Source organism: Cariama cristata, unplaced genomic scaffold (assembly GCF_000690535.1).
Source record: "Cariama cristata isolate BGI_N322 unplaced genomic scaffold, ASM69053v1 scaffold32320, whole genome shotgun sequence".
NCBI lineage: Eukaryota > Metazoa > Chordata > Aves > Cariamiformes > Cariamidae > Cariama > Cariama cristata.
In genome coordinates this window covers 1,544-21,391 of record NW_009594670.1, presented here as the reverse complement: position 1 = coordinate 21,391, position 19,848 = coordinate 1,544, and the positions used below count along the sequence as shown (strand labels likewise).

The 19,848-nt window shown below is 37.5% G+C and overlaps 1 protein-coding gene across 1 annotated transcript in view; it reads right to left on the bottom strand.

Annotated features, from left to right (window-relative positions):
• XYLB (xylulokinase homolog (H. influenzae)) overlaps positions 1 to 19,637 on the bottom strand; it is a gene marked incomplete at both ends in the record, with an annotated part of 22,946 nt that extends 3,309 nt beyond the window's left edge. The window contains 11 exons of the mRNA XM_009698835.1: positions 1,364 to 1,479; positions 1,895 to 1,935; positions 2,965 to 3,046; positions 4,247 to 4,365; positions 9,992 to 10,064; positions 12,462 to 12,527; positions 13,802 to 13,930; positions 15,120 to 15,206; positions 17,089 to 17,169; positions 18,592 to 18,661; positions 19,555 to 19,637. Coding sequence (XP_009697137.1) covers positions 1,364 to 1,479; positions 1,895 to 1,935; positions 2,965 to 3,046; positions 4,247 to 4,365; positions 9,992 to 10,064; positions 12,462 to 12,527; positions 13,802 to 13,930; positions 15,120 to 15,206; positions 17,089 to 17,169; positions 18,592 to 18,661; positions 19,555 to 19,637 — 947 coding nt within the window. The remainder of the gene's footprint in view (positions 1 to 1,363; positions 1,480 to 1,894; positions 1,936 to 2,964; positions 3,047 to 4,246; positions 4,366 to 9,991; positions 10,065 to 12,461; positions 12,528 to 13,801; positions 13,931 to 15,119; positions 15,207 to 17,088; positions 17,170 to 18,591; positions 18,662 to 19,554) is intronic.
• Between the last annotated feature and the right edge of the window lie 211 nt (positions 19,638 to 19,848).

Below are 19,848 nucleotides of genomic sequence, written 5' to 3'. Positions count from 1 at the left end.
AGAAATATCCAGAAAGAGGGCAAGGAAATTATTGAACTTGCTCAGTAGCAGTAGCTGAAGTTACTCGAGTTTGCTGTACAAATACTCTGCCTGGTAGCTCAGGCACTCTTTTTCTACTGAGGGTCCCCTATTAACTCTAATATTCTAGAAATAAAGGGGCATTGGTGCAAAAAAGGGCAGTGTCAGGGCAGAAATGGCCAGGTAGGAGGAACAGGAACTCTTTTACATCTGCATGGCAACAGAAATATCTTGTGTTCTGAAAGGCAGGTTTGGCCTTCTGCACATGTTAAGCTGCAGTAAAAGAATGGCAGTACAACAGTTATTCAGAAAAATGCCTCAGCCTCCGCTTTCGTGTTACAAACAAGTTGCTTATATAGCTCTTTTACACAGCAAAACTGAGAAAAAATATTTGGTAAAAGAAAAACTTGAATGCAAAACTTTAAAAAAAAAAAAACTAACAAAAAACACCACCAACTGCTGAGAAATCATACTATGAAACTTGCAACTGACATCATGCTTTTGAACTTGACTTCATGAACACTGTTCCCGTCATGTACAGCATCCTATCACTATATAGGTAAGATTCAACATTACAGTTAAAGGGTAGATTTGAGCTTTGCTGAAGTTTTGAGTTTCAAGCACCTACAATCCAGGGGATTTAGACACAAAATTTATCTGCATAGTACTCATAAATATTTGCCTATGTCTTGACAACACTATGTCTTGTTTTGGAAGTTTTTATCCAGAATATAGTGACTGAGTCAGGGAAAACACAGCTTCAGACCACCTTTCCACCTACTTGGCTGGCGAGGGGCCAAACAATTCCCAAAACGGAGCAGCCAACAGCTACCATGAGGATCATTCTCTCAGCTGGGTTTCTTGAGATCTCAGTATTTTCCACATGCACAGCCTAATATGTCTCTGAACAGCACTGATTATACTCCTCTCCGAAAAGGGAATCTTCACCTGACCTATTATGTCCCCTCTGGACCACTAGAAGAGCACAGAAGTTATACACCCTGGTCAAGCTTCTGACATTTCACATTATTATATTTCAGAAGATTGTTATTCCTGTACTTTAAATGTATTACCTTAGATTCATAGTGAACTGGCTCTATGTATACATAATTTCAGTTTTTTATTGCCATGAGAATTTATCTTTCACAACTCTGCAGTTTCAGTTACTCAAACAATAGGAATAATATAACGTTGATGCAGATGTTTCAGCAGTAGATTGCCATATACCGTACAGAATGCTGAACGTTCTATTCATTATCATTTTGCAAAAGAAATAAAAAACACTAACACAGAGAAAGAAATATATGTTATTATTCCCAGATGTACAAAAAATAAATGATATTACCATAAAAGTGCCATGTATGTTTGAGAATCAACAGGATTGCAGAGGATGTGACCTTCTAAGGCAGGAGTTGGTTCTTGGATCCACAGAAACAATGTGTCACTTGTGCCAAGGCTAATCTGGAGAGGAAAAAAAAAAAATAATTGAAGTGTTATCACTATGTTCATGGAAAGCAATACAGAAATTAAATTAAAAGCATTTGTTATTACCACTAATTGTTTTTAAATTACACATTAAGTCAATTGGATTCATGTTGAAGCTAGCTCTAACTTAGGTTGTCACGCCAGTGAAATACATACTAGATGGAGACTTAGGTTTTAATGTCTGGAGCATTAGTTAAAAATAGTCACAAGAGTTTATTTAAAATCTTTCAGGCAGCTTACAGATTGATAGAAATAAAACAAGCGTGAATCCAATAAACAGAAAATCAACACTAGCAGATAAATTTAACTGATAAATACATGAAATGTAAAATAGCTGTAGGTTCATTTATTGAGAGATATGGACAGTTTTCAGGAGAATGTTTTGACTTACTGCAATATCTCCTTCTTGAAGTCTCATCCCTGCCAATGATGCTGAAAGCAAAAGGTCAGAATACCAGATAAAAATTTATTTGTTTGACTCAATTATGGCATGTTGAATGAGATATCATAATACATTGCATTCACCATCTCAAAGTAGGATATAAATTGCAAATATGCTCATCATGGCCCTGGCCTATACACCATAAAAGATGGGCAAAGCATTTGGGTAAGGGAGTGATTTTTAACAAAATCAAAATGCTTGAGACAAAAGACTACGGAACTGCATGATTATCTAATGTTTTATGTATTCAGGTTTTAAATACAGTGGATCCCTACTTAACAACACACTTTAAAGAAGAAACACTCCCCCTTATTTCAAACTACTCACATATTTATTGGACTAAGCTGGATTTGAATCTCTAGAAGAAAAATTGGACTTTTGGGAAATGCAGAGCTTAACCATCTCCCAGGATGTGAATGTAAAATATACCACGATGAAGCCTCCATCTTGATTCAAACCTGCATATGCTACTGTAATACGAGTAAGTATTTTCTTTTCCCAGTCTTGAGAAAGAGATGAATTTACTCTACACTGAAACTGTCTCCAGGAGTCAAGAAAGTGACCCTAAATTAACACCTTCCCTTATACTGAGATCTACCAGTCTGACAAAAGGACAGCTCTAATTCTTAGAGAAAGCCTACAAGGTCCATCTCCACCTTTTTGCTTGAAAAGATACAACAGCATCTTTTTAATTCATAGTTTCTAAGTTAAAATGTTAGCAGTTCATAGTAAGAATAGTTTCTTAGGGGCAGGAAACCAAAACTGAAGTTACCAAGAGGCAAATGAAGTCACCTGTAATTACTAGGCAAAAGAGAATTCATTTGTCATACCCAGCTTATCCAAGATGTCTATATCTCAGAAAAACCAGTGATAGAAGGCTGTTAGGAAAAGGTATTAATGCTGATAAGCACGATATTCTTTCACTGTATAGGGAGCATCTGAGAATCAATGAGATCGATTTAGAATTTTAGTACATACATAATCATATTCACTGAATGTTATACATTTAATCACCTCACCTGGATTGTCTCCTGTAAACGCTACTATTTTACAATCTGGGCTAAACCCATAACGCTGACTATAATATGGAGAAATGGGCCCCTAAGGAAAGAAAGAGAGAGAAAGAGAAAAAAAAGCTCAAAAATTAGAAAGTTATCTTGCAATGTATGACGTAAGGTGTTGTAACATACAACTGAAAAACCCCAGAGCAGCTACAATAACAATTTCTATGTATTTAAGGTATGAATGAATATTTTAAAGATTTTTAACCCAATTTTTTTGTTGTTGAGAACCTCACAGAAATACCCTCGGATTAGATTTTGAAATAGGTTAAATAAATAGTAGCATTTTAGCTTTGGGTCTTTCTCCAGTTATTCACATCAAGTAACATAAACACATCCATCTGTTTTGCACACATACATGAATATTAATACATAGAAATTAGAAATTCAATGCAAACATAAGAGGAAACACAACATTAATATACATCACAATATCAAATGCTGGAATATGACCCCTATTATTTTAGGGGTCAAGAACTGTGTTCTTTTAAGTCACATTTGATAGCCATAGAGAAAAATAGGAGAAGAAAACTCTCCATAAAAATACAAAGACATCTATAAGGATTTTTCATATGTTCCTCTCCATTACAGAAGATCAGCACTGAATTCAGAGGGACCAGGTGATGGGTATCTACACTCTCTTACATGCGCACCAGCTAAATCAACAGCTCTTTTTGTGCTGAGTAGTAAGCCTGAATTCATTTACTCTGAGAGATGTGCGGCTTGATTTGATTTCACCATTATGCTACGTGAACTGAGGAGCTTTAAATATCCCAAATTATTCACAAAGATTACCTCGTTAACTCTACAAACAGTTTAAAACAAGGTCTCTGTCAAGAAATGCAAATGTTGGGTTCTGTTTCTGCAGTAATAAATACCGTGCACAGTTCTGCAGTGACCTGGTGCTTGTGGGCATAGGAGGGGACCCCAAAGATTCTTACCACTGGAGCATTTATGAAAACTTTTCTCAACATAGCCCAGGGCGTGCAAGAATCCAAGGAGATCAATGATGAAAGCTATGACAGACACCAGCTAGTAATTTTCAAAGATGTCTTTTTCTGCTCTGGCATAGACATTCACAACACACCTGGAAATATTAAATCAAGCAGCATAGCTCTGAGGATAACTGCGCACGCATGCTTGCACGCACACACAAACACACTCCAAGAAAGTGCTATTAGCAGAACTCTCAGAACAAGGCCCTATTTGTTGCTTACAATTCTTCTCAACAGGCACATACCAGGACTGAATGGGATGGTACAGGGCATCCTAGTTTCTCTTCTAATCCAGGTGCACAAGCCTCAAGGCAGGACACTGACCATACCTTTTCCCAAATCTGCAGCAAGTTCATACCAGAACCTACAAGACATATGAAACCAGGAAGCATATATGATTAAACACAAGACAGTACTGTATCAGAAAATTCCACCTCGTTACAGGCAACATAAAATTTACAGATGCATATTTTACATTCAAAGAGAATGGTTTCAGCTCTTCTAAGCATAAAGGATACTGACAATTCAGCCTCTGAATAGCTTTTACTTGTAAAGGTAGCAGAAAAGGTTTCTCTGATGCACAATGCATCAACTTAGTTATTCCCGAATTAAGAGCAAAAAGAAGAACATGGACGCCTCCCTATCAACCCCTACCCAAATCTTCCACCTTAGACAAAGACTTCACCACAACTATCAAAAGGTGACACAGCAATGTCACTTGAAGGCGTGTTGTGATCAGCTGAGACCTAACAATGAAATTACCCCCGGGTGGTACAGCTTCACACTACTCCTAACTGTGAGTAGAGTATCATACAAACATCTAAATCCATGCTGACTAATCTTCTTCCATATCAATGTTTTCTTCTTCAGAGATGACAAAATAAAGGCTTAGAAGTCCAAAAGAAAGCAAGAGGTCAAATTTTCAAATGTAGTCTCTAATTTTGAGGCTACTTTGGGAGGTCCAACTTTGAATACCAAAGTCATGACTTTCAGAAATGCTGAGCAGCCCAACCAAAATCTGCAACACCTGCAAGCGTGCAACACTTCTGAAGTCTAGATTCTGTGTGAATTACGGGTTGCAAAAACCTACATAACTGATTTGGTCACTTATTTCCTCACCAGAACTATCACTAGATCTGAGGAAGGCCTGTGCAGTTTTGGTTGGGTTTCCCATTGCTTTTTCCTCACTATTTTATTGCTGGTTTAAAAGTGAACTGAAGCTGGTTAGTGGCTGAATCTACGTAACATACTGAGCACTCCACATCCCTTGCTTATATTTCTGAGATGCTTTTAATTGCACATTTTATTAGACTTGAAAAATCTGTATGCGTTTCTGGTTAGTACTGCTCAGGGACATATTAGTCGTATTCTAGATTAACAACATTTTCATTTCAAAGACCGTTTAGCCCACGACTTATTTATCTCAGAAACACAGACACATTCTCAGCTGAGCACAGTGGAAATCCTGAAATTTACTTCCATTCAATACATCTTTAAGCTTTTTAAAACACAAAGATGGTGACGTCGACCCCACATGTCTGTGGAAGAAGACTATGGTTGTCATCCTGGGACACAGAGGAAAAGAAGGGATGCAACTCACATCTCAGCCAGCACATCACAAGACTGTAGCAGTGCTCTTATTCTGAAGAAGGGCACATGCCTGTAACACACTCCAGACACTGCTGGTTATACATGCACAAATGAGTCCACCCTATTAACTCCCAGCAGCCTTTTTCACGTAGACTTAATAATGAGTTTAATAACGTTTATAAATGAAGTATATGTTTGTGCAGCCAATCATAAGCACCATCAACGAGGTCTGGACCTAGTGCTTCACATAGTGTTGTAAACAGAAAGTGTTCCACACCCCAGCTGAGACACTGAAATATCCCAAGCCAAACACTAGGATATTTGGATTTATACTTAATAACATAAAAAATAGAATTAAATTTATTAAAATCAATCAATCCCATTTCAGGCAAATTAAACACACTTAACAAATTATGCACTGGTTGGTTTGGCTCATGATGCAAAAGCAAGAATTTGACAGAGCACAAAGTGCAACACGCCTTGCACAGTCAAAAGGTGTATTTTCCTTTTCTACTGTCAAAATCACTACCACCCAAGGAAAAGGAAAGATGGCAAGATTTATCCTAGCTTCTCTCAGTTCTCTATGTAAGACCACTCTTAAATCTAGTCATCCCCTCCTTCCAGGGGTAAACTGAGCCCAGTATCGCTGTCTGCATTTCCCAGAGGCAGAGGGTGTGAGCAGCCTCATGTCCCAAGCTCTCAGGCATAACAAGGCTTTCTATCAAGAAATATGTAAATCTGTAAGTTTTCCTGGAAAAGTCCTTAATTTAAAAAGCCAAGAATCCCAGTCACTAAATTAAATTAATCAGTGAGCAACAGAATCTTTAAATAAATACGAATTTTACTAGAGAAATGTTAGCTGTTGTTTTCTGTGGTTTTTTTGGAAAAAATACTTTCCCCTCCCCACCCCACAAGCCTAGAGAAATGTTTAACCAGTATCCTCCAACACAACTTTTCAAGACATAACGACACCCTCCACCCTTCCCTGCATAAACCAGGAAAAACATTAACCTTTATAATTGAAAAGGTCTAAGTTTGTATTATACAGAAACAACACTTCAGTGTATTGACTGGTACATACAGTGGCACAAAGACTTTAATATGCCCCAAGAAAAGAAAGATGAGCTAATTTACCCCGCCCTCAGAAATTCATTTAAAAGACTCAAGACAACCGTTTTACAAAAACTATTAATCTGTTGGCCTGGATTCATCCTATCCAACTGTGGGCACTTGCACGAGAATCTCTACTCAGTGGAAAATAAAAAACAGAGCTGAATGCTCCCTAGAACCGCTTCTCTTCCTCCTTTGATTACACAAAGAGTGATGATGCACAGCGAGTTCCTAACTCAAGCACCTCTGGCCATGATCTACGCCACTAAGTTTAACATAGAAAAAAAAGTAATAATCTGAGAACTAAGGGGGAGAGAAAAAAAAAACAAAAACACACACAACAACAACAAAAAAAACCAAAACAACAAAAACCAAAGGCAGCCTTTTGACTTGTCATTCTAAATGGATAGCCCATCAGCAATGAAGGTCAAGAGCCAAGGCCATGGTCTAGTAAGGATTGAGGAAAGGGTCAATACGTGGATGAACAGGATTCAGTATTTCACTACAAGCATCACCAACTTTTAACATAAAGTGACGAGAAGCACAATCAGGACTTGCTAATATTTACTCCATATACAAAAATGTTAAGTTGGGGGGGGGGGGGGGGCCAGAAAAAAACCAATCACTTTCATCACAAAGACCAAACAATGCAGGCTAACTGGTTTTATTAATCAACAAAGTAAAGATCAATACTTGCACACATTTATAAACAGTTAAGTGCATCTGTATTACAGCACTCTGGATTGCCTTTTCAGTGAGCTAAAATCATAAGCAGTGTAACTCTGCTGACACCTCACAAGCTACATTAGGAGTAAATTCAGCCCACCAAGCTTCCTTTTGAAAAGGCTTCAGTTCAAAGCATCCCTGTTTGATAGAACAACAAAAACAAGTATGCTAAGCTATGATTTGCCTAAGGCTCTTAGAAAAGCATTTCAAAAGATAAAGCTTCTCTAGGTCAAGAGCTGAATTACCGTTCTTTAAGGTGTCTTCTAAAAGAAACAATGCCTCAAGTGTTCAAGTTGTTTAGGTCCCAAATGCATCTTACTTTTAACATCTACACAATATAAATGAAAATCATTCTTCATTCCACCAGAATGTAATTTGATTTTTTTTTAAATCAATCACCCAGGGTGCTCAGCCATTCACAAGGAGTGATTTGAACCTTACGAGATTGCACCTTTAAAAAGGAAAAAAAAATTCCTAAAACTGAATAGCACATTTCCTACAATAACCTGCAAATCTAGAGAGATAAGTTATTGTGCGGAGCTAAACAATTTGACAGGGTCTTTTAAAGACGATATGACCTGAAGTTAAACCTACAGAAATGAAGAATAGGTCCATTATCTGAAGATTATTTTGAGAGATGCATTTTAAACTACAATATACAGGCGCAACGTAGAAGATCAATAGAACTGCAAGAAATCGTAAATGACAAGGAAACAAGTTTTTCAGCTGGATCCAAATAACTACTGCATACTTTATAATTATATTTTATTACTGGAATTAGAATTCTCTCTCATTATGTTAACAGAATAAAGGAACAAACAAGACAAAATACAGCTTACAATGCTGAAAAATCCTTTGTCTTGCAAAGAGAATTATAACATCCTGTTTAGTTCTCTTATCTTCTTTCACACAAAGATTTAATAATCTTACATGCTCTGAACAGTAGATAATATTTATTCAAGTTCTGTAAATATCCAGAGGTGTAATAGAACAGGCTCTCCTAGAGCTGTTTGAAAAATGCAATACATTTTCTAAGAAAATATTCCAATTAAGCAAATTTTCATTTTCTTTAGTTTAAAATGTTTTTGGTTTTCAATCAAACACAGAAATTTTCATGTTCTGAAATTGAAGAAGCATGGCTTTCCCCCACTTGCTTCCAAGTGGAAAAGGCAGAGGTAACATTACAAAAAAACCAAACCAAAACAAAAAACTACCAACCCAACCCCAAAATTGAGATTTCATTTTTTAATGCTTATAATTTAAAAAATTTGATTCAAAATTAACACGTCACTCTCATTGAAAGATAAAAAAACCAACATATTTCTTATTCAGAAAAAGTACCTTGAAGATTTCACCATACCTCTTTGAAATACAGTACATGGAGCTAGTTCTGTGGGTTGCTGAGCAGCTGAAGCGCTCAGTATTTTGGCCTACTGAGGTGCAAAGTGCAAATCTCCAAAGAGTTATTGTGGCCAATAATACCAAAAAAATAAAATTCAGCTGTGAAAACACATGGGCAACAGAACAGGACCAGAAGATAGATGTACTAATCTCACAACTGCTGCAAAATAAGCATGGATTGCCTTGCATTGTTTAATGTCTCAAGTATAACTGGGAGATCTGATATTGAGTAAGTTGTCCATTAGCTAAAATTGAGGTGTCTTGCCTTTTCCTATGACCTTTGATGGCACAACTAAGGAGAAAAAATGAATTGGGCTTAACACATTGGTGTCAACTGTGGCTCTATAATGCAAAAATTCCTTACAGAGCCTTGTTATCTAACCTTTCAGTTCTGAAATACACCTTCTCTTAGTTTCAGAGCAGGAATCAAAAATGCTATTTAGAAATAACAGCACAGCTCCCAGGAAAATGGTTTCCTTTGTAATGGCCATTTAAAATTGCCATTTAAAAGCTGGATAGCTGAGATAACCCACAACAGAAAAGAGAAACACTAGCCTTGTAATTTTTTTGTCTTTGTTATGATGAATAGAGAGAGAGGGAGGGTAAATATTTTTTTTTAACTGAGTTTCGGATTTTTTTGCTTGGTTGATGCTTTTTTCTCTGGTTCATTTTGAGAAGATATTCCTGTTGTAGATCCATACTCCAGTTAGGTGGGGGGAAAAATAATCTCAATATATGTCTTGTTCACATCCTGTATAACTCAGAGCTAAACCAGCAAAATCAAAGAACAAATATCAGAACTATGAAATCTGCCTTAAAAATCCCCAACTTTTTCATGCTTTTAAATAGATATTTCAACATTCATTTATACATCATAAAGTAACAAAAAAGGTACAATTTCATTTAAGAATATTTTCTGTGGATCCATTTTATACAAATGGGAATCATAGTATGATGGGGATAAATAAACACAGCTGTCAGCACAATCAAGAGTAGCAACAAATTGAAAAGAGTAATTTAGCTTAAAATCTAATATACTTGTCATTAAAGTTTAAAGACTGAAATTAAATAGCAGAGACCTTGTCCCCCTTTTATGTAAGGTGGGGCTGGAAAGGAAAATTTCCTTGTTGAATTGTTACTATGAGAAAAGTACACACACTTACCATCACTGTAATCAATGGGTGCATAAGCTCCTAGGAAAAGGGAAGCTGCAAAACTACTAACCAAAGAGATTCTCTGAAAGAAAAAGGGTGAGAATAGTGAGTGCCATCAGTATTCACTTTAAAGAAAGTAAATAATTAAGTAACTGGAAGCAGCAAATGTTAATAGATGATTAAAAGCTAGGCACAGAAAGCACACAAAAATACACCTAGAAGGATTATTCAGTTCTATCTTACTGCCTAAGTAGTATGCAGATATCAATCTAAAAGTAACCCCATGATAAAACCTGTTAATAGCTTTGCATTCTGAAACATGCAAAATATACCTAGTATTTTAGCATACTCCATGTTATCATGAATTAATTCACAACTTCAGTGTATCACAGAATTTCATTTCAAGGAAAAACACTTACTAATGGGAAAAAAAAAACCAAACACACAACAACAACAAAAAAAACCCCACCTACCTGTATGTTGACGACAGAGGAAATGCCCAGAAACCATGCACTGGTCCACCCAGAGCACAGGTCTGTAAGCTTTTTAGCAGTTCTGGCAAGGTTCTGCTAGCACCTTTATGTGAACTCTTACCTTCCTCCCAGCTGAGACCCCAGACCTCCCAGGAGTTACTCCCAGGAGCCGGTAATAATCAGCTTTGAACTGAAACACTACCTGCAGCTCTGCTTCACAGTATGTTCCAACAACGCATTAAATCCAGCTGTAGGGCTTCTAAAACTGGCCCAAAACTGCCCCAGCCACATGACACAACACACTGATCCAATACGAACTTCAAATCTGCTATACAAACAACCAAGTTAACCTGCTCTCGCTAAGCGCTCTGCATGATCAACTATTACCTGTTCCCAAGAAGCTGGCATAAAAGCTGACAAATTCCTTATTGTGTGCTGTGACTAATTCAGAAGAAATATGGTTGTCACCCAATAACTAATAAGAATCAAATCTCTACTGGTTGAGTGAGCCAGCAGTGACAGGTTTTTTTTTATTAATGATCACAAAACCACTGCTTCACACAGCATTCAAAGACGGACTATAGCCAGAGCTCTACAAGGTGGTTATAATGGCCAGGAAACTTAATGATGCGCTTGCTCTTCATGCGTCTCTCCCCAAGAATATATCATATCGTACTTAGATAATGAAGGCCTACCTTCCATGGTGCCCCAGTGGGCACTAGCTGCCTGCAACGGAAGGAAAAGGATGAAGTTAAACTGTGAATCAGCCAGTTTAGCAAGCTGACCTACAGAAGGAAAAACATCCACCTTCCACTTGTCACTGAGACTGCAGAGCTGCTAAGCGCAGCTCCCCAAGAGCAATTCTGGCATAGAGGTATTTTGTGCTTGAACATACATCTTGCATATACTTTATTGCTGAAAGGTGCCCTCAATGCAACTAGCCCTTGAAGTCTGAAATTGGCCTGACCCACTTCCACCCCATTAACGTATCTTTCTCTAAATTTAGTCTTAAGCTTATGATCAGACTGTGTTAGTGTTCTGTTTCATCCCATACCTTACTAGCGTAAAGGTTATACAATGAAAACGTACTAAGAAAGAAAAAAACTATTAAAAATTAAGCACTCTCCCACAAAATACAGAGTCAACTTTGCAACTCACTTCCCCATAAAATTAACTGTTTCATGCAAGGGTGAGATTTTAAAAAACACAAAAAATTTATGATCAATGCTATCAAGAACTGCAGAAATACAAAAACAGGAGCAGCCTGACTTCATGGGTCTGGATGTTTGGCATATTCTAATCACAGGACAGGAGTTCTTCTCTCATTTACATCAAACTTGCACAGAGTTTTCACCTTGCTGCAAACCATGGCATTTCAGTCGCAGCTAGATGCAGGCTAAACAAACTGAAACAATAATGGAATTCCAAGCTGATTTCTGAAAATTAAAAATCCAAAGGAAAATAGCTACACAATGCAATTCAATGTAATAATAGAATCAAAATAGCTCCTCAAGGGAAAAACTATGAAAAAAAGTCTAGAATCAATTGCAGTTTTTTTCCTATGCACATCTGCATGGATGCCAGCTTTGTATGGCAGAGCAATCACATTTCTGCATGCAAATGGCCAGTTCTAAGTGTGAAAATTTCAACTCTGTGCTTAATTATCCGCCTCTGTTCGAACTGCTGTAAATACAATTTATTACCACTCAAGCAAAAGTCTGTTTTTTAAAACTTCTTCCACAACGGTAAGATCCAATGGAGGCTGCTATGTTAAATGTAACATTGAAGATAGAACCAATGCTTGATTTTCATCTGCCTAAAGACTAATAATTTAACAAAACAAACAAACAAAAAAAAACAATCAAACTTTCAGCTTTAATCTTAAAATCAAAACCAAGAATCAAAATACTCTTTAGTAAAAAAGTGTGTAAAAAAAATTCCCACAAAATTAATTTTAAAAGATTTTCAACTGTGTTTTCCAATAAATGTATTGAAGTTGAGCCAACCTCTGTTTGCATGTAGACCTCAGGATTCTGGCTGTAAATCTTTGCTATCTGGTTTCCTGTAAAACGCTGAGAAAGAAATGCAAATGCTTAGAAAGACAAACCTTAAATCGAGTCAATAATCGTTAACTCTGTGTAATGAGTTCAGTACATTGCACTTTGGATATTTAATTTGCTTGATGCATGATGAAAGTCAGTGCACAGCAGGCAATCTGCACTAAGCAGGCTATAACGCATAGTCTCATTATGAGAATTTTGCTCACCTTTTGAAAAAAAAAAGTATGTGAAAAAGCATTACTATCCATAATTTACAATTCAGAAATGACAGTTCAATGGAATGAATCACACTTATTCTGTGCACAAGAACCAGCACAATTCAAATGCTGCCTTCAAATCCCTGAAAAGGTTTAAGCTACCCAACCTACGTACCTCTCTGTGAGGCAGGTGAATTGGGAGCAAAGCAGGAAGTTTCATACTCAAAGCAACTCCAGCACAGGCTAATAATAGTTGTAAGAATAATTATTTTTCTTCCATGTATTATATCAAATAACAGTAAACTTCTAACACTGAAACCTTAACCTTTAGCAAGTTAAAAATAAACTGCTGGTGGTATGCAAGTCTGATTTCAACACTGGCCATAAACTTTGATGATGATTCAAAACCAGAATCAGCAATTTGGGAGGTTAGAGCCTTATTCTGTTGAACCAACAGCAAGAGTAGGCAGGCACTGAGTTGCCTGGAGGGCAGCCTTGCTCCCACTCCATAACCCATTTTCACAGTTACAAGAGAGGGAAGCATCAGGAAGGGGAGACAAGTGACACAGTACTCTCTGATAGCACCCCAAACTTCTGAAACACTTCTCTTAGGTCAACAGCTGCTTGTTAGCCTTCAGGGAATATTAGAAGGCCAATCATTTAATTGCAGAAGTAACCTAGAGCAGTGATCCACAAACAGGAGGGTCATAACCCCAAGTAAACCTGAAACACAAATGGGATTGCCATCCCAATGGCAATGTGGCTGCACAGGAGCTCCCAGGGGAGAACCAGGCCCTGAGACTGTAAGCATGGCCACCAAACATTGTACTTTGGAACTACTGGCCAAATGCAACAGCTCACCCCAGATGCTTCCTGCAGCAAAATTTCCAGTGTTTGCCTAATTTCACTTTAAAATTTCCACATCTTCCCATTGTGAGACTACTGTAAAGCACAGTATCATTGGAGTTTCTTCAAAAACTCTCTTTTATAGTTAATGGCTGATCACTATCTGCTGTCGTACCACTGTAATGGCAAAATTGTTTTTATCACAGGACTCTGCTGAGGACTTTCTCCCCATCTGCTCCTTACCTCATAGGCTCGAGAACCAGTGATACTCGCTAGGTGCTGTGCTCCCCCCACGGCTTTCTCCAGAGTGCTGCACTGGGAAGCTGTGCTAGAATCCATCCAGATTGGGCTGTTACTGACAGAAAAACAAGCCTGAAACGAACAACATCCTTCATTAGTAAGTCTGATCTCTAAGAAGTCTCTGCTAGAGTAACAGCAATACAGCAGACCTATGTATCAGCTCACAGTTCAGTTTCCTGCTGTGCCCTCTGGTCTCATCTCAATAATTACAGGAAAGCAGATATTGGGCAGCATGTTGGTCAGTGGGGAAAAATTTAACTCAAACTTCACACTAGGGGAAAGCAACAGGCTTTTTCTGCTGTTACTTGGCATAACCTGCAGCACGATGTGTACTTACATACCCTGCAACGTGATGCCTCAGTATATTCCTTTGGCAGTCAAAGCCTCGGGCCCTTTTATGCAAGTTTAGCCCCATGTTTTAAGAGGCTAAATCAGATTATCTTTCCACATCTCTACTAACAGATTTCTCTTTAATGACTGACATAACCATTTTGAAATGCAACCGAGGCTTAGTACATCACCAGAGAGCATTTTAGTTACATTTCCATGAGTTTTGCATAGACAAGATATTTCAAATTTAAGCATTTAGCAGTTCAATTACACAAATGTCTCCCTTTCAACATAAAACTGTCCTTTCTGATCTTGAAGTAAGGAAGGTAAGGGTCTTCAAGAAAGTTGATTCCTCCCTACTTTTCTTTTTAAATAAAAGTTTGTCAAGTCTACGCTCAAAACTCACCAACCACACACACAAAAAAATGTTGAGGTTCAACAATGTACTTGTTATGAGTTTCTATCCACACAGCATTACACTTCCATCCTTTCAGAGGTAAGTGTAAACTGGTCTTTTTTTTTTTTTCTAATGAAATGGCAAGCACTGCAAGGAAACACACGTACAATAGTATTTTTCACCACAATTTTTTGTTAATACAAATATATTTTAACAAGGTAAAATATTTACAGGTTGTTCACAAAAATATTACGTTTCCTAAAAGAATAAACAGGCTGTTCCTCTGACACAGAAAGATTCTGGGACACCCACTAGCACCTGCAAGCTTTTAAAGCAGTATATATTGTCATTCAGGAAAAAAGGAAATGTCAAAAGCCCTGAAGCTGAAGGAATAACCAGTAGATTTCACTTTATGCTGCACGGGCATGCAACTCAGCCAAACATGACGAAGGGTTTGCAAGGAAAAAAGTAATGTGTAAGGATCAGAAAAAGGACAGCACAGCTCTCCCTTCAGAGCTCTTTAACGTACATTACCTTCAATGACTGATGTAAAGGCAGTTCAGGTGCTGCATTCTTTAAAACTTGGATGCTTCCTTTTTTCCAGTACACACTCCCATGTTGCTGCAGAAAGTATAAAAACAGAAGCTGGAGATGTTCTCCCAAGCTGCAAAGTTCATATTTGCATGTAGACATGGTGCTTAGGGACATGGTTTAGCGGTGGTCTTGGTCATGCTAGGTCTATGGTTGGACACGATGATCTTAAAGGTCCTTTCCAATCTAATCAATTCTACGATGCTATCCTGACCTGAATTCTAAGGGACAGAGAACTCTCTTCAAACCAGGACAAAAAAATGCACCTTCTCAAATCAAGTGCCTCATTAAAAGACTCTTTAAGGTTGAGCAAAGCATATACTAAACCAGAAAACGTAGAAGTCAAGAGACAATGATGATTTTGAACTATCGCAACTTCTAGTGGGAATTATTATTATACAGCTAATGGCATTAGATACTTCTTTGAGGGCTCTTTGAGCTGTAGCCAGCGCTGCACAGTCAAGACTGTTAGTTCTGTGCTATTTCAGCATAGCCCCTAGATTCTTCAGTTACATGCCTGCCCCAGTCACCACTAACAGACTGTATAATATTGATAAGGTTATTCAAGCTCCATCTCTGAGATGGCTTCCTCAAGACAGGCATCTCTAGTTATGCACCTGCGGGACAACCTAGGCAAACTGCAAAGCACCATCCAGTGACCCACTGATAGTTCTGATGATACCAGGTGCACACAGAATGCCCTGGGGCCAGAGTACGTGACCACAGTGTCATCCAGACTGTATTTCACATCTCTCTGCCATTTTCTGCAGATAATCGAGACCAAGTTTGTCCCTTCTCTGGGACAAACATTGGCACATCAGTGCACCTCCGCAGTGATCTGCAGCATAAAGACAAGGTTTTTCAAAGGGAAAAGGGAGAGAGACAACGTGGGCTGGAAGGCGCCAACTAAATGAAATCTGTTCTACCTGAACAAATCTGAATATAGCACCAAGTTGATATCCCCAACTTGCTGGAGGATGGGTAAATTAAAGGGAAAATGGGCAATCCGGAAATACACTCCCTTTTTTCACTTGAGTAAGTTGAGGTTACTTGGCAGTCCCTAACTCCTGTTCCACTGAAGAATTTGAAACACAGCCTTGATACTGGCTATGATTTTCAGACACTTTGTTCAGCCTTTCAAATAAAATCAATGAAACATGGAGATCAAAGCAAGAGTTTTGATTAATTAGTTCTAGATATTTCAAGACTAATAACCTAAACCTCATGTGTCAGAATTAGCTATCGCTTCGGTGCTGTCCTCACCCTGAATATAGTCTGTGAAAGTTACGAAAGACTTCCTTGTTTCACCAGAGCACTTGAGATTGGCTAACTGACTAAATGTCAGGATGGGTTTTATAAATCTCAGAAAAAAAGGCATTATGCACCAGAGGCTAAATCATGGCAGCATCTTTGTCATTTCTGCATCAAAGACTATCATAATTTGGTTTTTGTTGTTCCTAGGCAGATTTATATCCTAGCCAACAAAAAATGGGTTCAACAGGATGTTACTACGCCTTTAGCAAACTGCGCTCCTCACTATTTTTTCTACCCTATTTCCACAAGCACCTGGATGTGCTGAAATTCAAAATGACCTCAGTCATTTCAGAATCTGTATGTACAAAGACTTTAAACAAGAGGAAACCAACTAGTTATGAACTATACTGATTTAAACAACCGCACTGTAAACCTCACCCCTCTACTCCCACTACCTTCTAGAGATTGCTTTGTGTGCTTCAGGTTTTAAGTTCCTCCGAGGAACGTGTCTTTTAATGGACGCTTACATAGAAGCTTTGGTCTTACTTGATGTCATTATGGTCTTCTGCAACACAAATATTTAAATGAAATTTACCACTATACCTTATACTCTATTGAAGAAATATAGTAAGACTGACTCTTCTCTTTATAAACTAACCTGGCCAGCACCAGATAAAGCTCTGACTTGAGAGAAGTTAAAGCCTGAAGACTTCATCTTTTCCAAAATCATGTCCAGAGCCTACAAGAACAAACAGAATCAAGAATGACTGTAACGAGCTATCAAATTATGCATACTCACAATCTCTGGAATTAAACAGTAAATTCAAGTCATCACTGGTAAGACTTCATTGGCAGATAATGAAAAATTAGCTAATGACTACGGACTTCTCAAGAAGCTGCATAAATTAATTTACTAAGTAAGAGTCCGTAAAAGAAAAGTTGAATCACGGGTAGGGGGGGATATCTCTTTAAACAAGCTGAATCACAAAGATCCATTCTTTGAAACCTAAATAAGAGGCAAGAGTTAAAGAAATCCAATTCATTAAAAAGCCACTTTTAACAGTGCCAGATACAAAGCAGGATTCTCTTTTTCTGTTCTTACTTTTGGAAATCTATGAAGTCTTAACAGTGTACATCCTGCACCCCATCCTACAGCAGGTTAGGTACCATCAATACCACTGTCCCCAGTGTCAGCTGAAAACTCAGAGTCTCTTTAATAAAGGCTAATTCAAGTGAATTTTAGCACTTTGAGCACCTAGGTTAATATTATTGCCACATTTTCCTGAAGTTTAAAACCAAAAACTCATCTATCTTTACACAGTCTCATTCAGATCAGCATTTCCCAGACTGTCTCAACAAATGGACCACTGCAAGACGTCAAAATTTCCCAAGAAACATCATATATCTATATCATCATATAATTAATTTAATAATTACAACTGTTCCTGTTCATTATGGTTCAAAACACCAACTGCAAGCAAATTTTCCAAACCTTTGTCAAATACTGTGGACCACCAGCTGGGGGTTCTGTGACCTTTCAAATATCTTAACTATACAAATCACACTAGTACGACAAATTTACATAGTACTATGTGAGAGTAAATGTTGCAGAATCTGCACAGAAGCAAGGAAGGCTTTCTTTTAAAGTAGAAAAGAATGTTGTATTTCAAAATAAACACCAAAGTGACTGGGAATCACTAAATAAATTGCTCTTTAACCACTTACCAGTTGAGACATCAATTGATTAGCAAAGCTTATTCTAAAAAAATACTGCAAGTAACCTGGATGCTACAAAACCACAGATTTAAGCTAGGCAAAGCGACAGCTGCCCCTTTTGCCTATGAAACAAACAGAGAAGGAAAAAAAGAATAGTCTTTTTTTCAAATGAGGGGAAATCAGAAAAGGATTTATCACACACAATACTATAATAGTAGAGAGTGAAGAAACAAACAAAAAAACATCAAAATATTAGCAACTTCCACTATGTTTGTTCGTAACATTAATATTTGCATACCAAAGATACAGACTAACACTTAAAAGAAACAGAATACAAGCAAAAGGACTATGTTGATTTGAATGATGAGTTTCACTATTGCTTGGAATACATTTCCATTTCAATAACAGCAAGAAAGAAGTTGAACTATACAAAGCTTGTTCATACCTTGACCCACATTAGCACAGGAGAAGTCACTGTCAGTCTGTCACCGTGAATATAGACTCCACCTTGAGTCCTACAGAAAAATGGTATTTTCTCTTGGTAAATTCAGCAATTTTTTACCCACCAAAGTTCTTCAAGTTTATTAATAAACCAAAGAGAGTTTGCAATGCTTTTATGTTAAGAGCAAGGATATGATCAGTGTTTGAAACCTGAAAAAGTGAAAGCCAGCTCCTAGGAGGTGACATAAGAGATGTTTGACCCAATTGCAAAGTAAATAATTTGCACAGAAAGGCTCTGATCTGAAGTAAGATCTTTGATAGACTCCAATGCTGATACTGCTCATTGGCTCCAGTAATTCATAGTTATTTCTAAGTTTCCTAACTGTCACCAGTACTGCCTTGAACCTAGAAGTTGAAATTCAAATTTTGCTGTTAACTCACAAGTAAATAAATGTACTTCTTTGAAACTTGTGACCAGGGAGGACGACATTTGTAAATTCTACTCTGTTTACTGAAGTAAACAAATACCGTCATCCTACATCTTATTGTGAGATTTGGAATCACTGAATTTGTCTCCAAATGCCTTTTAGAAGTTCTCATGCGATTTACTTGCTGTTATCATAGCATTCCACTCTGATACAAAGGCAGTGCTTAATTCTGTGTCCCAAAAAGAAACAGTCATGTCCACAAGTCTGAAATACCAAAAGAACAAAAAATTGCTTTATTTATACATAATACTTTGGGGTAGATTTTTTAAATGCATTTCCTGTCGGGAGTTCTTGCCATATTTACATACCACGGAAGGCAAAAGCATATGCTACCCTTGCCAAGTACGAAGCATGAACATGGCATGAACTTTTTCCATGCCTCCACACATATCAATGAGATCAAATAGGGCAACAGCCCCCCCACTCCGATCTCCAAAGTTCTAAATTGTATTATCCAAGTAAAATATAAGAAGCCTTACTTAAATTCCGGAAGGTCTTTATCAAAGTGAACATTATCCTCATAAATGACTCTCAGTTGTTCATCAATAGCAATGACTTTCAGCTAGAAGATATAAAACAGGATGTTAACAAAAACTAACAATAATTAAATAGCACTTATAACTCATTTATAATAATTCAATTCCCAAGACGAAATGGGAAAGAAGATCACCCCATTCCATACAACTCGCTGAAAGTACAGACACAATTTCACGATAAACAAGTTATTATGCAAATTTCCAGCACGTCACCTATTCAGCAATGTGTACATTTGC